The 22,840-nt window shown below is 44.1% G+C and overlaps 2 protein-coding genes and 1 long non-coding RNA gene across 7 annotated transcripts in view; 1 reads left to right on the top strand and 2 right to left on the bottom strand.

Moving 5' to 3' along the window:
* The window catches only part of snd1 (staphylococcal nuclease and tudor domain containing 1), a 157,493-nt gene extending 149,235 nt beyond the window's left edge, over positions 1-8,258 (bottom strand). For 2 of the 3 annotated variants that reach the window (XM_077593847.1, XM_077593848.1), the window contains exons 1-4: positions 7,920-8,143; positions 7,182-7,331; positions 4,760-4,880; positions 3,708-3,789 (exon numbers count right to left, since the gene is read on the bottom strand). In XM_077593847.1, the coding sequence (XP_077449973.1) occupies positions 3,708-3,789; positions 4,760-4,880; positions 7,182-7,331; positions 7,920-7,994 (428 nt within the window). In that variant the 5' untranslated portion in view covers positions 7,995-8,143. The other variant, XM_077593846.1, reaches the window with a different exon arrangement.
* A 3,202-nt stretch (positions 8,259-11,460) lies between these two features.
* LOC144068921 (uncharacterized) lies at positions 11,461-13,612 on the bottom strand. Its single transcript, XR_013298335.1, has 4 exons — positions 13,528-13,612; positions 12,735-13,427; positions 12,543-12,632; positions 11,461-11,752 (listed from the first exon to the last, which is right to left on the bottom strand). It is a non-coding gene; the product is annotated as an uncharacterized LOC144068921 (long non-coding RNA).
* Positions 12,889-21,381, top strand: pax4 (paired box 4). 3 transcript variants are annotated; one of them, XM_077593850.1, is made up of 11 exons: positions 12,889-13,102; positions 13,345-13,581; positions 13,674-14,093; positions 19,511-19,548; positions 20,039-20,194; positions 20,274-20,404; positions 20,475-20,690; positions 20,760-20,841; positions 20,910-21,017; positions 21,089-21,171; positions 21,246-21,381. In XM_077593850.1, the coding sequence occupies exons 5-11, from the start codon at positions 20,107-20,109 to the stop codon at positions 21,345-21,347; spliced, it is 810 nt and encodes a 269-aa protein (XP_077449976.1). In that variant the 5' UTR covers positions 12,889-13,102; positions 13,345-13,581; positions 13,674-14,093; positions 19,511-19,548; positions 20,039-20,106; the 3' UTR covers positions 21,348-21,381. The 3 variants fall into 3 exon arrangements, with proteins under 3 accessions (XP_077449976.1, XP_077449977.1, XP_077449978.1); XM_077593851.1 differs by lacking the exons at positions 13,674-14,093; positions 19,511-19,548 and having other exon boundaries at positions 13,345-13,441; XM_077593852.1 differs by lacking the exons at positions 13,345-13,581; positions 13,674-14,093; positions 19,511-19,548; positions 20,039-20,194.
* The last annotated feature ends 1,459 nt before the right edge of the window (positions 21,382-22,840 follow it).

The following is a 22,840-nucleotide window of genomic DNA, read 5'->3' as shown; positions in this document are numbered from 1 at the left end:
TCGTTAGATCGCTTCTTTCGGCCAGTTTCTAATACATAAATCTCTCTCTCTCTATACAGTACTGTACATATTCTCTCCATTTTATTAAATGTTTTTTTCAGTACAAACCAATGCGTGTTACTTATACAAGCCTTAAACGTAAAAATGCACTTATATAAACCTTCAATATACTTATATAGGCCTTAAACATAAATTATAATACAAAATCTAGCACTGAATCAACTTACAAACAAATTCAACTTATGAACAATCGCTCGGAACCTAACTCGTTCGTAAGTAGGGGAGCGTCTGTATGTACCATCCTCAAGCAGACTGATGCTATAAAGCAGGGGTCACCAAACTACGGCCCGCGGGCACATTTGGACCGGCCCTCTGAACAATACCAGAGACGCCATCAGATTTTTTTCCTATTTGGCCTTGAAGACTGGGACGTTTTAATCTTGTGTTTGGTTCATTGCAACCCTGCTGAGCCCACTAATCATCCCAGTGAAGCGGGGCTTCGCATTGCTTCTTTGGTGACACGCGCGGGGAGAGTGTTTGCCTTTGATGGATGCGGGCACTTCCACCGTTGCATGCATGAGCAGAGGGTTAGCGAGACATCTGGACGATCGCAGGTGAGGGCGGAGCCCTGGTACCATCGCTATTGCGATGCTATTCAAGCATATAAAAACTGTGCAACCTGAACCTGTTTGAGAACGGAATAATGGCGAAAAGGTTAGTTAAGAGAAAAATTTATTCAGATGCAGGGTATTTAACCTGCAGTGGACAAACGATTATTTTTTTGTTCAATGCAAAGAAAAGGCTGTTTGTCTCATCTGTCAAGAGACGGTGGCAGTATTCAAAGAATACAATCTTCGCCGGCAAAATGAATCCCATTCACAAAGACAAGTACGATAGCGTGCAAGGCCAAATACGAGCAGACAAACTCTCAAAGCTAAAAGTTGGACTATTATCTCAGCAGACTACATTTCTACGCCAAGCTCAGCTGAACCAGGCATCCGTTCGGGCCAGCTTTCGGGTTGCTAAACTGATAGCAAGCAACGGTAAGCCTTTCACTGACGGAGAGTTTTTTAAGAAATGTATGGATGTTGTCGTGGAGGAAGCGTGTCCCGAGAAGAAAGATGCATTTAATGCCGTAAGTCTGTCGGCGAGTACAATCACCAGACGCGTTGAAGAAATCGGGAGTAATGTATATGCCCAGCTGCAGCAGAAGACGAAAGAATTCGACTTTTTTTCATTAGCACTGGATGAAAGCACGGACGTGCAAGACACAGCGCAACTGCTCATTTTTATTCGTGGAGTTAGCTCAAACTTTGAGATATGCGAGGATCTGGCAGCCCTCCAAAGTCTCAAAGGGACTACAATGGGAGAGGATATTTTTGACAAAGTGTGCCAAACCATGGAGAAGTTGGACCTGGACTGGTCAAAGCTGGCTAGCATCACGACTGACGGGGCTCCTAGCATGGTGGGCGAAACTCGCGGTTTAATAGGACGCATGAACCGGGAGTTGGAAAAAATGGGTCACACCGCCCCGCTACGAGTCCACTGCCTAATTCACCAGCAAGCACTGTGCTGCAAAGTGTTGACGTGGGATTCTGTAATGAAGGTTGTGGTGTCGTGCATAAACTTCATCAGGGCAAAAGGAGAAGATTGTGCATGGCACAACAGAGAGTTAATGTTCCATGGCTTTTTTTTCTTCTATGAAGAACCCAGAGAGAGTTATTTAGATATTATTTATTTCATAAATAGTGTTATTTATTTCCTGTTTTTTTTCTGTGAAGAACTCGGAGAGGGTTATTTAGTTATTATTTATTTTATTAATAGTGTTACTTGTTTCCTGACTTTTTCTGTAAAGAACCTGGAAAGGGTTATTTGGTTATGTGTGGCTTTCTGGAAAACAATACATTTTTTAAGCTCCCCTACGATCGTCACACTTTTTCTGTTACAAACTGACACCGGCCCCCCATCAGAGAAGGGAAAAGTTATGTGGCCCTCACAGGAAAAAGTTTGGGGACCATAATTACCAAGCTGCACAGTGACCTTCATAACAAGATGGAGAGCCTTCTTTTAATATGGATAAAAGATAAGTTAGAGGGAGATAGCGTGATCAAGTCAATAATATGCGAAAAAGCCAGCGGAATCCACATGGACGTGAAAGCAGAGCAAGCATCTAAAAAAGGGGACTCTTAGACACCAGCTGAACTCTTCAAAGTGAGCCGTGGCTGGTTCGGTAATTTTAAAAAACAAACTGGGTGGGATATTACACTTGGTTGTGAGGCATGGGGGAGCAGCTATTTCCTACTCGAAATCCATCTTTGCCTCGGTTATTGCACAAGAAGGTTTAAATTTAGTGAATATTAGTATTATTTTTAAGTGCGTGTATATAGTAATCAAAGTTAATTTAAGTTAAATTGAAAGTTTGTTATGTTACGAGCGCATCCGTCAAGTCTCTACCCGTGTCCCACTCCTACACCCACCTTCCCACCATTAGCATCTGTCTGTACTCAGTAATGTCACATTTTAGTATTGAAGATAGATCATAACCACTAGATAAGTATTTGCTACTCTGTGAGTAGGTGGTGAATTGCAACCAATAAAGAGATGTTTTTCCATTGTAATATCCTGTTTTTGGCATTTTTTCAGTGGGTGGGAACAAATTTATTTGTATTTAATTCCTTTCTATGGGAAAAATTGATTTGAGATACAAGTAAATTGACATACGAGCTCAGTCCCGGAACGCATTAAGCTCGCATCTCAAGGTATTACTTTTACTCACGTTTTGGTTTTGTGGACATAGCTAACACACTTCTTGAAACAACTGATGAGAAGCACAAAGGAAGTGAGCACGCTACTTAACTTTGAAAATAATTGAATGTTGTGATATGTGCAAAATGGAAAATGTATTTAGGACATGACGTTCCATTTCAAAATAGTTAAAATGGTGAGCCAAAAACGAGAACTTTCAACATTTAAATTTTTTTCATGTAAATTGCCGGGGGAAAAAAACATTGCTTGATTTTTTTCGTAGTTTGGTTACAAAATTATGTATTTAGTATGGTAAAGACTGGCGTAGTGATCTACAGGAGATTCATAGTATTTGATAGCGCTGTTAAACTCAGATTTGTATGGGTAGGATCTATGTGCACATCATTATCAATGATCATACATTTGAATGCAATGAAGTCTAAGCATTGCTTTTGACAGCCTTGTTTACGTGTTTAGTTGTTTAGTGCTCGTGCTTACACCAAAGCTGACCCAAGGACCTGCAGTGAGCACTCCACTTTGGTCATGGACGCGCCAAGAGGCTTCCTGCCGCTTTGTAATCAAAATAGAGAAAAGGAAACAGAGGGCAGAACACCTTTGGGGAATTGCGACAAGCGGACCTCATTATCCATCTTCCTGGTGAATATCCAAAAATGTGTCTTTCCTCGTTCTTTCTGCATGCCTTTATGAAAGTCTAACGGCAAATCTGACAGTATGGATTTTTTATACGGCGGCATGAGTTGTCAAAGAGTTGGCATTTTCAATTGTCTGACATTGCCTCTTGCTAATTACACATTTTTAGAAGCCAGTGTGGTGCCAATGTCGCTCTTGGTTCACACAACAAACTGAAGAAAATGCATGATTTGCAATCTGTTTTTTTTGGGGGGGGGGTTCGTGCAAGATATTAAAAAGCAGGTTTGAATTGATAAGTCGGTGCGTCGTACTTGTTGCCTCGGATTCCTTCACGTCGCACTGTGGCGAGGCCCTCGTTCACCAGCGACTCAGCGATGTTCTCCCCGCTTGTATCTGATCAAGAGTGGAGAAGAAAATGTTACAACAGATGAGCCAAAACTTTTGAGTTGACCCGCATACAATGATAAACAGCCTCTCATGTCATGGCCACCTGGCTTCGTCGCATCTCGAAATTTTAATTGGGTCACGAGCGAATTATTCGATCGAAATTTTCGTCGTAACACAAGCATGTTGTATCGCGAGGTACCACTGTATTTTTTTTTTTTTTTAAAGGTAGATTATCGCCATCTGGCAGACAAAGACAAGTTTTACATCTCCCATTATAACGGCTGCAGTGGGGACTTTTTCACCGGCGGAGGGCAGCTTTTCACCAGGATCCGTGTATAAGGCGCACCCAAATTTTGCTTCAGTTTTTTTGTACAAAATGTTGTTCATTATACTCAAATAAATACGGTATGTTTGCCATCAGACATGCACCACTCCCACATCTTTCGCTACTTGATTCTACTTGCTGTTATACCGTGTTTGATCCATGGCTTCAGTCGCATTCTGTTGTCATTTCATGTCAGGCATTTCCTCTGTATAGCTCTAATGTGTTGTTTCTTTGAGTATTGACAGTTTTGGGGGGTTAAAAGCGCTACGAGCACACAGAAGTCAAATGCCTAACCAACCGTCTGAGAGGTTTTGAATGGATTTACCGTAATGCTTGAAATATGCGGGGATACTAGTTTTAGGGTGAACGTCCACAGGGTTAATCACAATAAGTAGCGTACCGGCAAGAAATGAAACCAGCAAGTCAAGTGGTTAGGGTCATACAAAATTTTTAATTTAGCCCATAAACAAGGTGCACCGACTGCTTGGGCGCTCCTATTGTTTTAGAGAAAAATTTAGACTTTTAAGTGCAGGTGTGTAATCATGACAATATGAATCTGCTGAAAAAACGGGCCAAAGCTGGTGCTACTTATACAAACTAAAAGTACTGTAAGTTATTTTGCCCGAAACAAAGGAAAATGAGCACACTGACCTTTTCCAAGATAGACCATGCCGTACTCACGGCCCAGAGCGGTCTTGAGCTCGACGGTGAAGCACACTTCTTTGCCAATCAGCTTCTTACGCAGGAACTCTCTGGCTTGAAAGGCCCACGGCTAGCAGCGGAAACATATTTTTTTTAAAGTAGGATTTTAAGTAAACAATTGGAAAATAGCTGAACGTTTCATTACAACATACAGTGATACCTGTATTTATGAAATATTCAGGTTACAAAATGCCTCAATGGAAAATGTTCTTCCAAAACGTAAAGAAATGTAATTTACAAAACACAAAACGTCCCGAAACATATATACACTTCCTGTATACTGTATTTTCAAATTGTCATGATAGAGTTCATCTCCCATTGGCTATGCCCTGACACCTTGCTGGCCTTTCATTGGCTGAGTCTCCCAACAATGCGCCGGCCTCCCATTGGAGGTAGTCATACCTCGACATGCGAGTGCCCTGACATACGAGCAATTTGAGATACGAGTAAAATTTTGATATACGAGCATTCAGCGGACACGAGAGGCTCCTCATATGAACATCATGGGAAGTGTTTTTCTGGTCGCAACTCCCTTGTGTAATGTCTCTCTGGTCGCAACTCCCTCGTGTAATGTCTCTCTGGTCGCAACTCCCTCGTGTAATGTCTCTCTGGTCACAACTCCCTCGTGTAATGTCTCTCTGGTCGCAACTCCCTCGTGTAATGTCTCTCTGGTCGCAACTCCCTCGTGTAATGTCTCTCTGGTCGCAACTCCCTCGTGTAATGTCTCTCTGGTCGCAACTCCCTCGTGTAATGTCTCTCTGGTCGCAACTCCCTCGTGTAATGTCTCTCTGGTCGCATCTCCCTCGTGTAATGTCTCTCTGGTCGCATCTCCCTCGTGTAATGTCTCTCTGGTCGCATCTCCCTCGTGTAATGTCTCTCTGGTCGCAACTCCCTTGTGTAATGTGTCTCTGGTCGCAATTCCCTCGTGTAATGTCTCTACGAGCACTGGGCGGAGCGTTGCATTTTTTTGCATGTTTTTTTCCGTTAGTCAGTGCAAATGGCGTATATACTACTTCTCGTTGGGAAGTGGTCGTGCGTTATCCTATTGCGAGGACATTTGTGTGCATCATTTTTGGAATATTTTGAAGGGAATACAAAAGCAAACAACCCTTGATAGGTTGCATCTGAAAGTCAGGGTGGAGGCGGGGTAAATAGAGCCAACGAGCAGAAAGGTATCAAAATTTAAAACATAATTAGAATTAGGTTTAGTGTAAGGTTAGATTAAACTTATTTTAGAGTGTCTGCATCGTAATCCAAGTTCATTTAAATTTGTTTATGTTATGTTACGAGCATGTTGCCGTGCAGAAAAAATAATTAATTTATCTTGTTTGTCTTTTTTTGTGTTTCGAACATCTTTCATACAAAATTGGTACACCATGATAATTTTTAAAGGTTTTAGTTGGTGGTAATTTGAGGACTGTTGAAAAAATTAAATAATTTACATGTATTTGTATAAATTCCAAGTTAGGAAACGACTTCGAGAATTCATTTTGTAGGCACCGCTGTACTTTTGTTTCGCTTAAACCTTTATGTTAGGGTCATTAGTCTTACATTATTATATATTTGCTTGCGATGAAGAAAGTGCTTTGCTTACTACATCTAAAATGCCTGCCTGCAACGAAGTAAAGGCTTTGCTCTTTAATTAGACTAAACAAAAGGGAAGCCGAATCCACTTGGACTGCTGGAATGTGGAGAAGATCCTTCGGCTGCACATGACCTTCATTTGTTTTGACTATTTGACGTCTCACTTCTGTTTCCCACCCCTCCCTTGAGAGTTGAGACGTCCATTGTAACTAGGGTCCTTGAAGTTAATAAACAAGGAAAAGAAGCGTGTGACACCAGAACGAACCTGGGTCGAGACCTGAAAGGTTCGATTTGTCCTTGCAAGAAAAACCCAGAAGATTGTCTTTTCTCTTTATTTGTGCGTGCATTTGGGAATGCCTATTGGTGAACCTATCATATTGGTCCGTCGAGTCTGGGAGTCAATATACCGAAGGAATCCAGGCACTTAGTCGACATCTGGGAAAGACCGTGGCCACGGCATCTAAGACCCTTTGCGGGCTGGAATTCAGCTGAGCGCCTGGGTTCCCGACGGTTGAAGTTGTATGTCCACGTGAATGTTTGCATTCGTGTTTCCGAATGTGGGGGAAGCATCAGTAAAACCCTGTAAATACTAGTCCCTAACAGGTGAAGAGACAGAGTATTAGTCTATAAAACTGAAGGGCGTTGGTGTCCTGTATCTAAGCCGGTCGGTACTTAAGCTCCGAGAGTATACTTGTGTGCCGTGTTTGTAATGATCACCACATTTAATTTTTCTCATTAGCTGCAACGCCCCTCATAAGAACTTTAATAAGGCACAACAAAACATCACCTCATCGGGGGTGTCCTTGGTGTCGGGCTGGCTCTGGGCAGCCCGCCGGGCCATGGCACCGGCTCGGATGTTGCTCAGGTTAATCTGGCGCTCTGGAGGCGGGCCGCCGCGAGGCTGACCGCGAACGATGATAGCGCACCCTGACAGGACCTAGAGAAAAAGACAGTCGCACCGTGTCAAGTCCGCTGGAGGGAGATAGAGACGGGGGTTTGAACACACGAACCAAGTCGCACTTTACACATCGTAGGAAGAGTAGAATCGTACCAAGCTGATCGCTAACGTTTCGGACTCGGTAAGATCATTCCAAAGTTCAAAGTTCACCACCAGTGCTTCCAGCCAATAAAAGAGAGCAGAGGGCGTCGAGACGTCACTGCTCCCTTGCCGCGAACCACCAGTTGTTTCGCTGGGAAATCTCACATCTGCCACGGTTGCGGCATCGAAAACCGTGCCCAAACCGCGCTGGGAGTTGTCTGTAACTCGCCACGTCACGCGTCCGCAAGTTTTAAATCACTCCACGGTTGTCGAAAACGCCATTTGCCCGAAGCGTTTTATCGGCGAGCTAACATAGGGTGCTGGCTCCGCGGCTCCCCGCAACGGATATTGACAGTGCCTTGGGTCGAAGTTAAGATCCCCCACAAATTCTCCGGATTGCGATCGTCACATCAATGTCATTCCATTGAAAGAAATTCGCCGATGCTAAGTGGCTAATTAGCATCCACACATGAGGGAGGCTCTTACCATCTTTACTATGCCTCTCTGGACCCCCGGAGAGGGAGCGGAGACTGTCTGAGCAGCAGCCGAAACAGATGCCATGTCCACCGGTTGAGATGTTTACGCGTCGCTAGAGGGATACTCCGGGTAAAAGGAAGCTGGGACACTAGAGGAGTGACTGTTCAACAGAAAGCCAAGAGAAAAAGGCTGATCGCTGGTCAACACACGTTGTACCGGAAGCACACGGAATCACGCACCCGTTGATTCACACACGTCACCGAGTTTGAACACTACTTCCGATCCGGAATGAATGGCAGTCAATGGGGAAGCTTCAGCGCCGCGCAAGCCGATCCAAAAAAAGCTTTTCCGGGTCACGGTGTTAGACACGTCAGCGTAACGTGAAACGCCGGATTAAACTCAGATTGGATTCATTCTTAAAATTATGTATAGATTGGTCCTTTCGTATATTTAATCGTGATTTCCAGCGGTTTCATTTTTCCTTTTGCGGTCACGATTTGTGATTTGTGTGACGTCTGGTCCTGTTTTGACAGCCGCCTTAAATTTGGGATTTAAAAAAAAACAATAATAATAGGACATTTTGATAAAGGGACACAGTGCATTTGGCAACTCCCCGTTGGTTTTTAACCAGGAGTTCTAATCAAATTCGGGCCTCTATCATATTTCGATATAGTAACAGGATCCATTTTATATTCGAACGTTAGAACTTTTAATGGCATAGAGCAGGGGTCCCCAAACCAGTCCTCGAGGGCCGCTTTGGGTGAAGGTTTTTGTTCCAACCGATCCATCACAGACACTTTGACCAATGAGATTTCTGCAGAAAACAAGAAGAAACTGACTGCAATCCACTGATTGCACTTGTAGGACACCAGATTGGTGAAAAAAAGTGTCCTCTTTCTGGGTTGGAATGAAAACCCGCACCCACTGCGGCCCTTTGTGGAATAGTTTGGAGACCGCTGGCATAGAGTGTCTCATATGAAATGTAGAGTTTTACCACGGGTTCCGGTCATTTAAATTGATTGTGCTTTCGGCCAGAAACTACGTTTTGAACAAGAAAAGTTCTTCCATTTTCCCACAGGGTGGTAGCTTTATATCATCTTTTGACCTTTTTTATGTTTTTTTAAGGGGGCATTTATTACAATGTCTGCGTTGTTTTCGAAAAATATTCTGTTTAGTCTTGCAAAACTCCAAAATGAAACATATTCAGATAATAAGGAAGATTTGTTTGATTGCGTTCACCAACAAACTCACCCATACAATTTTTGCGATCAGACATTATTTGGATTTTTTTTTAAAGACTTGTGTTCTCCATATTTTTTCGTAGTGTTCTAATTTCTCTCCTGATAAGTGATAAACTAAATGTATTTTTAAAAAGAAGAGCGTCTGCTCATGATCATTGACCCTATCTTATCATAATGTGAGCCAATATCCACGAGTTCAGCGACATTTTTGTATAATGGTTTTGAACCAAATGTTAAACTTTTAAGTGTTTATTTTTTGTCACTCGTGTTCATGGGGCTCTCACTTGAAGATATCTCATTACAATTTCAACATACCGTGCATATTTTTCATTGTAAGTAACTTACAAAACATTAAGAAATAAACCCGAAAAAGAAGCAGTGTGACGTTTGATTTATTTAAAAAAAAAAAGAAATACGTACATGAAATTGAAACACATTTTGAAATAGCAACCACAATATTCTGGGCTCCGGCTGCTTTAGTGGGACTCCACGTGTTATTAAAAGTCGTGATATGCTTGTTCGAGCACGACATCTGTAGAATACCACTAACTACATACAGTTGTGGTCAAAAGTTTACAATGTAAACTTTACATACACTTGTGAAGAACATAATGTCATGGCTCTCTTGAGTTTACAGTTATTTCTACAACTTTGATTTTCTCTGATAGAGTGATTGGAACAGATACTTCTTTGTCACAAATAACATTCATGAAGTTTGGTTCTTTTATGACTTTATTATGGGTTAACAGAAAAAGTGATCAACTCTGCTTGGTCAAAAATATACATACATCAACACGAATTAGCAATATTAGTGACTTAGAAGGTTGTGTCAGTGAAATGAGCTTAATAGCATGGCCTCTTAACTTCTTGAGAGTGATTATGAGTGACTACAGCTGGTGACTTCCCTGAGGTCATTTAAATAGGGCTTATTGGATGCAAATGCCCACAAATGCTACAATGGGAAAGTCAAAGGAGCTCAGCATGGATCTGAAAAAGCGAATCCTTGACTTGAACAAATCAGGAAAGACACTTGGAGCCATTTCAAAGCAGCTGCAGGTCCCAAGAGCAACAGTGCAAACAATTGTTTGTACGTGGCACTGTTTTGTCACTGCCACGATCAGGAAGAAAACGCAAGCTATCACCTGCTGCTGAGAGAAAATTGGTCAGGAGGGTGAAGATTCAACCGAGAATCACCAAAAAGCAGATCTGCCAAGAATTAGAAGCTGTTGGAACACAGGTGTCAGTGTCCACAGTCAAGCGTGTTTTGCATCTCCATGGACTGAGAGGCGGCCATGCAAGAAGGAAGCCCTTGCTCCAAAAGCGTTACCTTAAGGCTCGACTGAAGTTTGCTGCTGATCACATTGACAAAGATAAGACCTTCTGGAGGAAAGTTCTGTGGTCAGACAAAACAAAAATCGAGCTGTTTGGCCACAATGCCCAGCAATATGTTTGGAGGAGAAGAGGGGAGGCCTTTAACCCCAAGTACACCATGCCTATCGTCAAGCACGGTGGTGGTAGTATTATGCTGTGGGGCTGTTTTGCTGCCAATGGAAGTGGTACTTTGCAGAGAGTAAATGGGGTAATGAAGAAGGAGGATTAGCTTCAAATTCTTCAAGATAACCTAAAGTCATCAGCCCGAAGATTGGGTCTTGGGCGCAGTTAGGGTGTTCCAACAGGACAATGACCCCAAACACACATCGAAAGCGGTAATGGAATGGCTAAATCAGGCCAGAATTAAGGTTTTCGAATGGCCTTCCCAAAGTCCTGACTTAAACCCCATTGAGAACTTGTGGACAATGCTGAAGAAACAAGTCCATGTCAGAAAGCCATCAAATTTAACTGAACTGCACCAATTCTGTCAAAAGGAGTGGTCAAAGATTCAACCAGAAGCTTGTGGATGGCTACCAAAAGCGCCTAATTGATTTGAAAATGGCCAAGGGACATGTTTCCAAATATTAGCACTGCTGTATGTATATTTTTGACCCAGCAGATTTGACCACTTTTTTGTTCACCCATAATAAAGTCATAAAAGAACCACATTTCATGAATGTTTTTGTGACAAAGAAGTATCTGTTCCAATCACTCTATCAGAGAAAAATCAGTTGTAGAAATAACTGGAAACTCAAGAGAGCCATGTTCTTCATAAGTGTATGTAAACTTTTGACCACAACTGTACATTTTCTGTTCGACTGAACACAATTGTTTGGCTCTCCATAATCTAAGAACCCTGCATTTTAAATAACCTGTTAACACCTTATTTCTCAAGGTTCCGTGCGTGTTCATTTCAATAAAGGAATTCCAGCAAAAGGCCCTTTTTCAAAGCCAAATACTTTATTAACTTAATAGAGGAGTCACAAGCAGCATGCTGGGACATTTCATTACCATCTGAGCCTTAGGAGAGATGTAATAGAATGAACAAGACTCTGTCTTGTAAGCATTATTATACAAGATGATAACAAAGCGAAGAGTTGTCGTTCTCTGATTGGTCAGCAGTCCATTAAGTTGTGTCCGTCGTCCATGAGGTGTGGGGCACCTCGCTTTCCCAGATGTGCGTTCTTCTTATAAGATAGGGGAGCGTCTTTCTTCCTCCTTTTGGTTATTCTGTAAACAGGGGGCTTTTGTGTTACTTCGTCTCCAACTGTTTTATTGTCTCTCCTATATACTTTAGTGGTTTGGCCTAGGAACTTCCTGCTCAAGAAAAACAGACCCAGATCTTTTTAGTGAATATAAATTCAATGTGGCGCGAGTGGTTAACGCGTCGGCCTCAAAGCTCTGGGGTCCTGGGTTCAAATCCAGGTCATGTCCCCCTGTGTGGAGTTTGCATGTTCTCCCCTGGCCTGCGTGGGTTTCTCTACACTAAATTCCCCCTAAGTATGGGTGTGAGTGTGCATGGTTGTCCGTCTCCTTGTGCCCTGCAATCGGCTGGCCACCGTTTCAAGGTGTCCCCTGCCTCTGGCCTGGAGACAGCTGGGAGCGACTCCAGAACTCTCCCTGTGACCCTAATGAGGATAAAGTTATTCAGAAAATGAGATGAGATAAATTCAATGTGTCCTTTTTGCCGCCTCCTGGTGTAGAGGTTCACTCGCCTGACTTGGGCAGGCGTGCGCTCAATTCCCGCTGGTGGCGGTATGATTGGGGGTGCAGATGGTCGTTTGCCTCTCTGTGTGCCCTATGGCTAAATGGCGACCAGTCTAGGGTGTAGTCTGCCTTTCGCTCGAAGACAGCTGGGTTAGGCTCCAGCAACCCCCGCAACCCTTTCGAGGATGGGCGGTATGCAAAAGGAATGAATGAATGTTTCCTTTTTCAATATTAACACTGGGCTTTAAATATTATTTCCCTTCATTAGTAAACAATAATGTTTCAGCACCACGGTCAGTTCCAAGATCCTTACCCAAAGTCTTGATTTTAACTACAGATGCAACATTTACTTGTGCCCTGGTTCTCACGTGTTGTTCACCACAGCAAGACACTCGAAACCTTTCTATTGGAAAACAACACGATATATACATCATAGTAAGAACATTAAAAGGTCACGATACGAGACAAACATTTTTACGACTCACAATTAATAGAATCCACTCACCGTTTCTCGGCATGTTTTGGACCCGTTAGAGAACGGTGCCTCGTTATTTAGCGATAGGTGAGGTTGCTTGTCACAAAAGGACTTGTTTTGAAGCACACACAAAAACGCAAACGGTGCTGACAAAGAGTGACTTCCGCGTTTACGTAACTAACGCCTCGCGAGATGACCGAGAAAAAAAACGCGAAAACGCATTATGTTGCGTTCAACGTATAATCGTAAATGTCTTACTTTCGACCGAAATACCTTCAAGATTTCAAGTAACCACTGAAAACCACTGCAAAGAATTACTTTGCCATTATGGATCACATTGTTCATTCAATGAGCAAAATTGGATGTGAGCAGCGTAAAAGCGTGAAAATTGAAAAGTGGTAAGAAATAAATATTAATAAGTATAATATAAATACGTTTCATGTCGCGCTCCTTTTATTTAAACGTGGCTTTTATCTTGCAATAAAAAAATGTATTTCCTTGAATTTGATTTACTAAGGTGTGCTCATGTTTTAATTAAAAATAGAAAATCTATTCAAATTCTCAGTTCTGATCTTTTTTTAGACGACATAAAAAGAGAAACACCATCTCATCATCTCATTTTCTTCTGCTTTATCCAAAGTCAGGTCGCAGGGGCAGCAGCTTAACCCGGGAAGCCCAGACTTCCCTCTCCCCAGCCACTTCATCCAGCTCTTCTAGGAGTATCTGTTGGAATTATTGTAAATAAGTTATCCTGATTTTAGTTTAGACTGTCGAAATGTTAGTTAATAGAATTAGGGATGTCTCGAGCCCTGGGAAGTTTCACCTTATTCAACAAAGAGGAACTGCCCAGGGGTCCGGCGCCTGTTTGAACCATTGTGTGAGGATTGCGGGGGATCGGGAAAGAGACTATAAACATACATCAAAGAACCTTTTGTAACTGAGAGATATTCCTCTCTTTCCTTTGATCAGCTTGAAACTTCCTGTAACTAAACACAATAAGAGACTGGGCGAGAGGAGCCATCTTCAGAGTGTGTCGGAGGATTCAGACGCGAGCAGTCCCAGACCCTCTCATTTTTAAATAAAGTTATCTCAATTCTCTGTGCTTTTCCTTCTTTCAGATTGGTGATACAAATGTCTGGTGTTTAAACCTAACAGTATCCCAAGGCGTTCCTGGGCCAGCCGGGAGACATAGTCTCCCAAGCGTGTCCAAGGTCGGTCCCGTGGCCACCTCCCGGTGGGACGTGCCCGAAACACCTCCTGAGGGAGGCATCCAGGGGCCATCCTGATCAGATGCCCGAGCCAACTCCTCTGGGTCCTCTCGATCCGGAGGAGCAGCGGCTGTACTCCGAGCCCCTCCCGGATGACCAAGCTTCTGACCTTATCTCTAAGGTGGAGAAAACTAATTTTAGCCGCTTGTATCCGGGATCTCATTCTTTTGGACACAACCCACAGCTTGTGACCATAGATGAGGGTGGGAACGTAGACCGACCGGTAAATAGAGAGCTTCGCCTTTTGGCCCAGCTCCCTTTTCACCACGATGGACCAGTCCGCATCACTGCAGATGCTGCCCGATCCGCCTGTCGATCTCCCACTCCATTCTCCCCTCACTCTTGAACAAGGCCCCAAGATACTTAAACTCGTCCACCAGGAGAAGGACCTGGTTCCTGACCCAAAGTGGGCACACTCGGTTGCGAATCATTCCAGCGAGAGTTGGAGATCATGGCCTGATGCAACTAACAGAGCCACATCATCTGCAAAAAGCAGGGATGCAATACTGAGGCCACCAAACCGGACCCCCTCAACGCTAAGGCTTCGCCTTGATGTTCTGGCCATGAGAGTGAAAAACAGAATTGGTGGCATAGGGCAGCCTTGGCGAACGCCCATGCCCCCTCCCCAAGGACCCTGTGTGGAGCTGATCCACTGTTCCATGGCCAGGACGAAAACCACAATGCTCCTCCTGAATCTGAGGTTCGACCTCTCGGCGGACGCTCCTCTCCAGTACCCCAGAATAGACCTTCCCAGGGAGGCTGAGGACTGTGATTCCCTGTAATTGGAACACACCCGCCGGTCCCCCTTTTTAAAAAGGGGAACCACCACCCCGGTCTACCAATCCAGAGGCACTGTCCCCAATGTCCACATGATGTTGCAGAGGTGTGTCAACCAAGACAGCCCCACAACATCCAGCGCCTTTAGAAACTGCGGGCGGATCTCATCCTTCCCCGGGGCCTTGCCACCGAGGAGCATTTTAACCACCTCAGTGACTTCAACCCCAGAGATAAATGTTGGGTTCATTCTGGGATGTTACTATATGTTCATTTGGAATTAATGGAATAAAGCTGAAAGGAAGTTTTATTAAGGGGATCATGTGCAAATTAATAATTTAGGGGGGAATGTTGGAGTAATCATTATTATAAATGTGTTTGCAATGAATATAAAGCCTTATAATATACATGCTTACTATATTAATCAATATATTTGCTTATTAGGAATAGTAATGCTCATCCTAAATGTGTAACTATATTAAACAATATATATATATATATATATATATATATATATATATATATATATATATATATATATATATATATATATATATATATATATATATATATGTGTTGATCGCTTTCAACGAAGACAAACGCTTACCCCAAGGTCGCTCTCCAGGACAGCTGGCTCCAGCGAGAGATACAAGTTTGCTAGGACATAAACAATACATTGAGTCCTTGCTCCGAGGACTGATTACTGGAAGATACGCCTCAACCCTTTCCCCAGATGCAAGTTCGCAATGAAGATCTGTGAAGGACGCTTAAATTGTTGTTGGTTCAGCGGATGGCTATCAAGCATATTGTTTTAATTTGTGACGCTAGGTTGACGCTAGGTTTGCTTGATTATGGAATTGTTTTGTTTCTTGCTTACGCAATTGGATCGAGTCGATAACCTTGTAATTGTTTTGATTTGAGGCCTTAAATGGGGAGGACATAATGCCACTCGTTAGAATAATCTTGATCGGACGAGCAGCTGGATGTATTCTCTTCTTGCAAGAATTAAATGGTGATTGTGACTACAGATGCCTTTTTTATTGAAACCTCAATTGGAAAAACCTAAGGATAAACCTACAATTGGATAAACCTAACATAAGAGATTCCACCGCAGAGTCCCACGGCTCTGCTTCCTCATGGGAAGGTGTGTCGGTGGAATTGAGGAGGTCTTCAAAGTATTCGACCCACCAATTCACAACATCCTGAGTCAAGGTCAGCAGCGCCCCATCCCCACTATACACTGTGGATAGTGCTTCCCCCTTCTGAGACATCGGATGGTGGACCAAAATTCCCTTGAAGCCACCCGGAAGTCGTTCTCCATGGCCTCACCGAACTCCTCCCATGCCTCAGTTTTTGCCTCAGAGACAACCAGAGCCGCGTGCCGCTTGGCTCCTTTTTCAGCCTGACCATATCCCTTACCGCCGGTGTCCACCAGCGGGTTTGGGGTTGCCGCCACAACAGGCACCGACCACCTTGCGGCCGCAACTCTGGTCTGCCGCCTCAGCAATAAAAGCGCGGAACATGGTCCACTTGGACACAATGTCCCCCATCTCTTCCCAGACATGAGAGAAGCTCTGTCGGAGGTGGGAATTGAAACTCCTTCTGACAGGAGACTCCGCCAGGCATTCCCAGACACTCATGAAATGTTTGGGTCTCCCGGGACGCACTGGCATCCGCCCCCACCATTAGAGCCAACTCACCACCAGGTGTTGATCGGTCGACCGCTCCGCCCCTCTCTTTACTCGAGTCGAGGGTCGCAGGTCCCATGACACGACCACAAAGTCGATCATCGAACTGCGGCCTAGGGTGTCCTGGTGCCAAGTGCACATATGGACACTCTTATGCTTTAACATGATGTTCATTATTGTCAATCCATGACGAGCGCAGACATCCACCAATAGAACGCAGCTCGTGTTTTGATCCAGGAAGTCCCCCAGCAGAATGAGGGAGTCCCCCAAAGGGGCACTCTGCTGCACCCCCCTCCAAGGACTTCAAAAAGTGTGGGTACTCTGAACTGCCATTTGGTGCATATGCACAAACAACAGTAAGGTCCTGTCCCCCCACCCCGAAGTATGGCCACACCCACTCGGCACTTCTCACCGCAGGCAACTCCAGAGGGGAGGAGTGTCCAACCCCCCTCGAGAGGAGTGATGCCGGAACCCAAGCTGTGCGTAGATGTGAGCCCGACCATGTCGAGCGGGAATTTCTCAACCTCACGCACTAACTCTGGCTCTTTCCCAACCAGAGAGGTGACATTTCACGTCACAAGAGCTAGTTTCTGCAGCCAGGGATCCGACCGCCAAGGATCCCTCCTTTGGCTGCCGCCCAACTGTCGGTGCACCCCACCTCTTTGGCCCCTCTCACAGGTGGTGAGCCCATGTAAGGGGGAACCCTCCGGGCCCCGGCCAAGCCCCACGGGTGTAGGCCCAGCCACCAGGCGCTCGCCATCGCACCCCTCCTCCGCGCCTGGCTCCAGAGTGGGGCCCCAGTGACCCACGTCTGGGCGAGAGAAGACATTGTCCAATTATATTTTTCATCATAAGAGGTCTTCTGAGTCATGCTTTTTCTGGTCCCTCACCTAAGATCAGTTTGCCATGGGTGACCCTACCAGGGGCTCAAGGCCCCAGACAACATAGCTCCAAGGATTATTGGGATACACAAATGACTCGTCGGTGGGGGGAAACAGAAAGACAATGGAAAAAAATCTACACATCACTAACTGCAACTTTGAAATATCTATGTGCCCGTGTGATGACGCCATCACGTCGATAAAACTGGAACCAGTTTTGGCATCTCCTGCATTTTTGACGAAGAGAGCCATAATCAATTCATATTTTCCAATATTATTCCTTGAGAGCCATACTCAGAATTTAAAAATACATGTAAATGTGTGCATTTATTAATCATTTCACCACTTTGAAAGTTTAAAAAAGTCTCGGAATTCTTTTGAGAACATTTTTTCACTGTTGCTAATCAATGAGTATCAATGAGAAAATGCATGCAGAAGAGTCTAATGAAGAAAAATTATGATTAAAAAGGCGATAGAGATAGTGTCGGCGACACGGTGCCGGCGTGAGGCTCCCATTGGTGCGTTCGGGACTTAGGTCTCTCACCAGCGGTTCCCATATTTTACCACACAGGTTGGCCGAGAAACATATACACCCATCAAAAGAGCCACATATGGCTCCCGAGCCATAGGTTCCCTACCTCTGCACTAAAGGGACAATCTCCAAAAAACGCCAATAATGTTATTTTCATAATCAATATTTTTCTTTACGTACATAATCAGTGCTGGTGCCATCAAAAACACAAACAGAAGGCCTATAATTTGAGATGGTAGGATTATGTATGTCGAAAGATAAACAGAAAGCTCAAAAACGTGGCCATACTGCAAAAATACACACGTGCGATGGTGACAGACACACACACATACACGCACGCATACATGCACACACACATACACGCACACACAAGCACACACGTGCGTTTTTACGCACTCTTGCTGGCTTTTTACGCAACCCATTTGCTCACCTTTCCCATCGCTTCCGTGTCTGAATTTGGGCAGATTTACGGGTGAAAACCTCAAAGGAACGAGACGCCCAATATTTTCTGACGTCGCCCATTTGGGTGCCATGGCGGAGCACATCAAAGTGGCGCAATAGGATCTCGGTTGCCGTTTACACACAGGGAAGACACAGTTTACCTCATTCTTTCTTCACCACGGGAGGTGAATCCATTCGTTCTGTGAGGACTCATAGTGAATGTTGACATCTCAGTGACATTGACGGCAGTAGGCGTCCAAACTGTTTGGACTCTCCATATGGTTGGGAGATCTTTCGTCATCGACGAGTAAGCAAACAGCGTGTTGGGGAGCCACTCCGTAAAAGTTAATAAATCAATGATAAAGTGTGATCAAATAAATGGCTGAGGTAATTGGTAGCCATGGAGACTCAAATAGGGTTAATGTATAATTCACGCCATATGTTTTGAATAATCAGGCACTTCTGTGTGGACACACTAATGATCTTCAATTAGTCTCCAAACAACCCCCCGTTCAAAAGTCCGAAGTTTCTATTAGCCCAACCCCCCCCCCCCCCCCCCCCCGCCTCCCTTCACACAGTCGACTAATATTTGCTCATCAAATCTTTCCATCGGGACGTTTACAGCAGATTTTATCTGTGGTCCAGCATGGGGAACATCTGTGAAGGTGATTTTGGGCCCCCGCACCAGCGAGGTGCCCTCACGCCTCGGCCCTACTCTGTCACTGTTTGTTGACATTTCGAGACAAAACGTAATAAAGGCAGTCCGGGATGGATTTACGAGTCATCAAAATGACTTGACCAGATGGCAGTTGTCCTTGGGCCTCACTTCCAAATGTTTGCTTATGGAAATCCTCCTGTTGCGACTTCAGTACGTGGGGAAAGGATGGGAGGGTCAGGTGACCTGCCATCCCTGGATGGATGTGACCAGTCGATAACGTGATAGATCGGTTGAAGTAGCTTCTATGGGTTGTTCACTCATCCAAAAATGTTGCAATTAAACCTGTCCGGGTTGCTCCAATGCATTTTTGGACACGTTAGACAACTTCCTGAGCATCGAGAAAGGAAACAGCTGTTACTGTGCTTTTGAGGCCCTTCACATATGATTTATAGTATTTTAGACATTATTTTGAGAGAAGTTGTTCAAACCAGCACATCATTAACATTTTCATTTCATTAAATAATCGTTTATTCATTCATTTATTTTCTGAACCGCTTTCTCTAGGGTCACGAGGGGTGAACCGGTGGCCAGCCGATCGCAGGGTACGAGGAGAAAGACAATCACTCACGTTCACACTCATACCTAGGGCAATTTGGAGTGTCCAATCAGCCTATCATGAATGTTTTTGGAATGTGGGAAGAAACTGGAGTACCCAGAAAAAAACCCATGTAGGCCCAGGGAGAACATGCAAACTCCACACAGGTGGACCGACCTGGATTTGAACCCAGGACCCCAGAGGCCGACGTGCTAACCACTCGAACCGCCAGGAAACATTAAGCTGTGGTTTTTAAAGCAATGCTGAACCCAATCCAATTAATTTGCTTGAAAATTCCTGATTGTACCTATCACCCAATTATTAATTGGCTGCATCCATTTTGAAATAAACATAATTTATTTAACCTCTGTCCCATAATAGTAGAACTCAAATTTTAAAGCTAAATAAATAACCTTCGTAAACTTGAAAAAAAGTATGTGGATATCTGATATGTAATTGAGAAAACCCAAAAACATGATCATGCATTGCCTTCCCAGTTTACGTCTAACGTCGTCAATGGCAGCCAATGAGTTAACATCCAATATTGACATTTCGGGAGCTATAAATGAGCGGAGAGGACAGACCAAAGCACCAGAAGGCAACTACATATCAAACTGACATGTGGGGGACACATTTGGAGCCTGCAAATGAAGGTTCACAAAATTTTGGATTTGAGGACCATTGAGGATGATTTGGAAAAGCCATATTTCTTCCTGTCCTTTCTTTCAACAGAAGGCAGCAGCACGAATGAGTTGGGTGGGGCATTCCTCAACGGCAGACCATTGCCGGACGACAAACGCAGGAAGATGGTGGAACTGGCGTCGGAAGGGTTGCGCCTAAATCAGATTTCCAGGATCCTACGGGTATTCAGGAAGCAACTTCTCTCAAATATGAACGACTGAGTGTCAGTATTGATCCAGATTGTTCGTCCAGGTATCGACAGGGTGTGTGAGTAAAATCCTGAGCCGCTACCGCCTCACTGGAGTCATCCAGCCCAAGACCATCGGGGGAAGCCGACCGCGCCTCCTGACGCCGACCGTGGTGGGCGCCATCGTTCAACTCAAGCGAGATGACCCGTCCGTTTTCGGATGGGAAATTCGGAATCGCCTGCTGGCCACCCGCAGCTGCCAGGCTTCCAAAGTGCCCAGTGTAATGCTGCTTTTTTCTTCTTCTGAGGCTTTCAGATGCAAAGTATGAAATTTTTTTGTGGTCCGGAAGGTCTCGTCCATAAACAGGATTTTGAGGAGAATCCCATCGGACTTAGGACCGCCGATTGACATGCGCTGTCTGTCTGTACGCAGTAAGTTGCCTCTAAGAATATTAGAGTGAAACATTAATGTAATCAATGGAGGAGCCTCTTCACTGCAGGTTTTTACACCACCAAAGAAGAAGCCACCACTTTGACTGGCCATCATGATGCCCACCAGAGAATCCAGACCACATTCACTTTGGAGCAGAGCAATATCTTGGAAAAAGGTGACCCTTTTAAGCTGTTTCACCAATTGAATAAATTCATTTGAAAATGTTCTTAACCGCCCGTGCCGCAGAGTTTTCCCTCAGTCCATACGCCAACATGCTCACCACAGAGAAGCTCGCCGCCCAGATTGGAGTTCCTGAGGAGACCATCAAGGTAAGAAGAATGGTTATTCCAGTCTAGACGCAAATTGGATCGCAACTCCCTGTGTGTTTCCATGACAACAAAAGGTCTCTTCTCAAACAGAAGAGCCAAGCGAAGAGAGAAATCCAACAAGGTTTTTCATCAACCCAATGGACACCATTGATATTTATCACTGTCAATGGCACTGAAACGTGATATTAATGTTAAGTTATTGGGTTTTTTGGTGGACCACTTTTGTGTCTCGGCATGAAGTATCAAGCTGGAGCCCCACCCTCAGTAATGCATCTTTATGTATAGACAGAAATAAAAAATGAACTTCTCTTTGCACTTTTGTCTTCATTTTCAAGACCAGCACAGATAAGTAGACACATTTTCTCGAGAATTGAGATTTATCACAAAAAGTGACGGTCGTAAGGTGCGGATGCACTCGGCAGCGTGTCAAAGGTGCGTTGACTGTCCACGAAGACGACAGGGGCCAATCACAATGGCATGGATCGCACACATGCGCTACTGAAATCATCTGTGAACATTTTTTCACAATCACAAAATATTTAAGATCAGAGTCTGGCATCTGCCATTTTTGGTTCTTGGCTCAGATCTTTCCTTCAATAAAAAGAAATAACATTTGGACCACAGGGGCCAATATATACAGCAAAGCTACTTCTCTCTTAAACATCAAAGATCATTAGTGGCGGATCGGTGAAACCAATAAACTTGCATCCTAAAATCCACCCACGTGGCTCCTATAGAAAAATGGCAGGGTCTCCGTCGGCAGTACTAAAGTAAATCCAAGGAAATTTGATCACGTTTGCTTGACAAAATCTTCAATAATGCGGGGATCCCGTTTTGTAGTCTGCATTTTTTTCTTCCCTGAAAAAAAGTTTGGGTCCTCGCAGGGCAACTCCCGCCCGGTCAGTTTCGGTAAAGCTTAAAAACTTTGTAAATCCACAGCAATTAGCACACGCCACTGACGAAGAGGCAGCGACCAGACGCAATTGGTGCGCTGGATGCGAATTAGAGGTAAGATCGGGCTGAAAAAATCCGACCCGACCCGGCCCGCGGGTATTAAACCCCGAACTGGCCCGAGACTGACTAAGTAACTTGATCTGCAGGCCCGAAGCAAAGCCAAAATTTCATATTTTATTTGTGAGGACTCGGGACTCCCGAGTTGGGAAGAAGGGGGTGATTTATGATAAAAATTATAGCCTGTCTTTTGTAACAAAACCTAAGCAAACAAGATTGTATAAACATTTACATCTTTTATATAATAATATAGATGGTTGATGATCATAACTTTTGTCAGTAAAGCTGTTTAAATGCCTACTCAGCGTCGAGATGCCAGTCTTTTTGCTCTCATATGAAAGCAAAGCGCCACATTGATACATGCAGCGAAGGCAACACATGTTTCTGTAGCATGTTCAACAATCAATTTGAACCTTTTCAACACCTAAGTCTTTCCGGTGCATGTTTGTCTTTTCAGTTTGTTACGTCTTGGGCGACGTAGTGGCGAGGAAAACGTGGAAATGGACCCAATTGAAGGGAAGCAGGCAAGGAGTGGGAAGTAGTACTCAAACAAAACTTTAATAACTTAAACTGGAGGCAATAGAAAGTAACAAATGACTTGGTGTCAAAATAACAAAACTAACCTGATGAGGGGAGACAAGACAAGACAGTGAGTAAG

The sequence above is a fragment of the Stigmatopora argus genome, chromosome 23 (genome assembly GCF_051989625.1).
Source record: "Stigmatopora argus isolate UIUO_Sarg chromosome 23, RoL_Sarg_1.0, whole genome shotgun sequence".
Taxonomy (NCBI): Eukaryota; Metazoa; Chordata; class Actinopteri; order Syngnathiformes; family Syngnathidae; genus Stigmatopora; species Stigmatopora argus.
This window is presented reverse-complemented; position numbering and strand designations above follow the sequence as displayed.

Bases quoted from the DNA above. Each gene is read 5' to 3' on its own strand.
- pax4 (XM_077593851.1), top strand. From the start codon at position 20,107: ATGAGCGGAGAGGACAGACCAAAGCACCAGAAGGCAACTACATATCAA. The intron at 21,018-21,088 runs GTGACCCTTTTA...CCCGTGCCGCAG, and splicing joins GAGCAATATCTTGGAAAAAG to AGTTTTCCCTCAGTCCATAC. The intron at 21,172-21,245 runs GTAAGAAGAATG...TGACAACAAAAG, and splicing joins TTCCTGAGGAGACCATCAAG to GTCTCTTCTCAAACAGAAGA.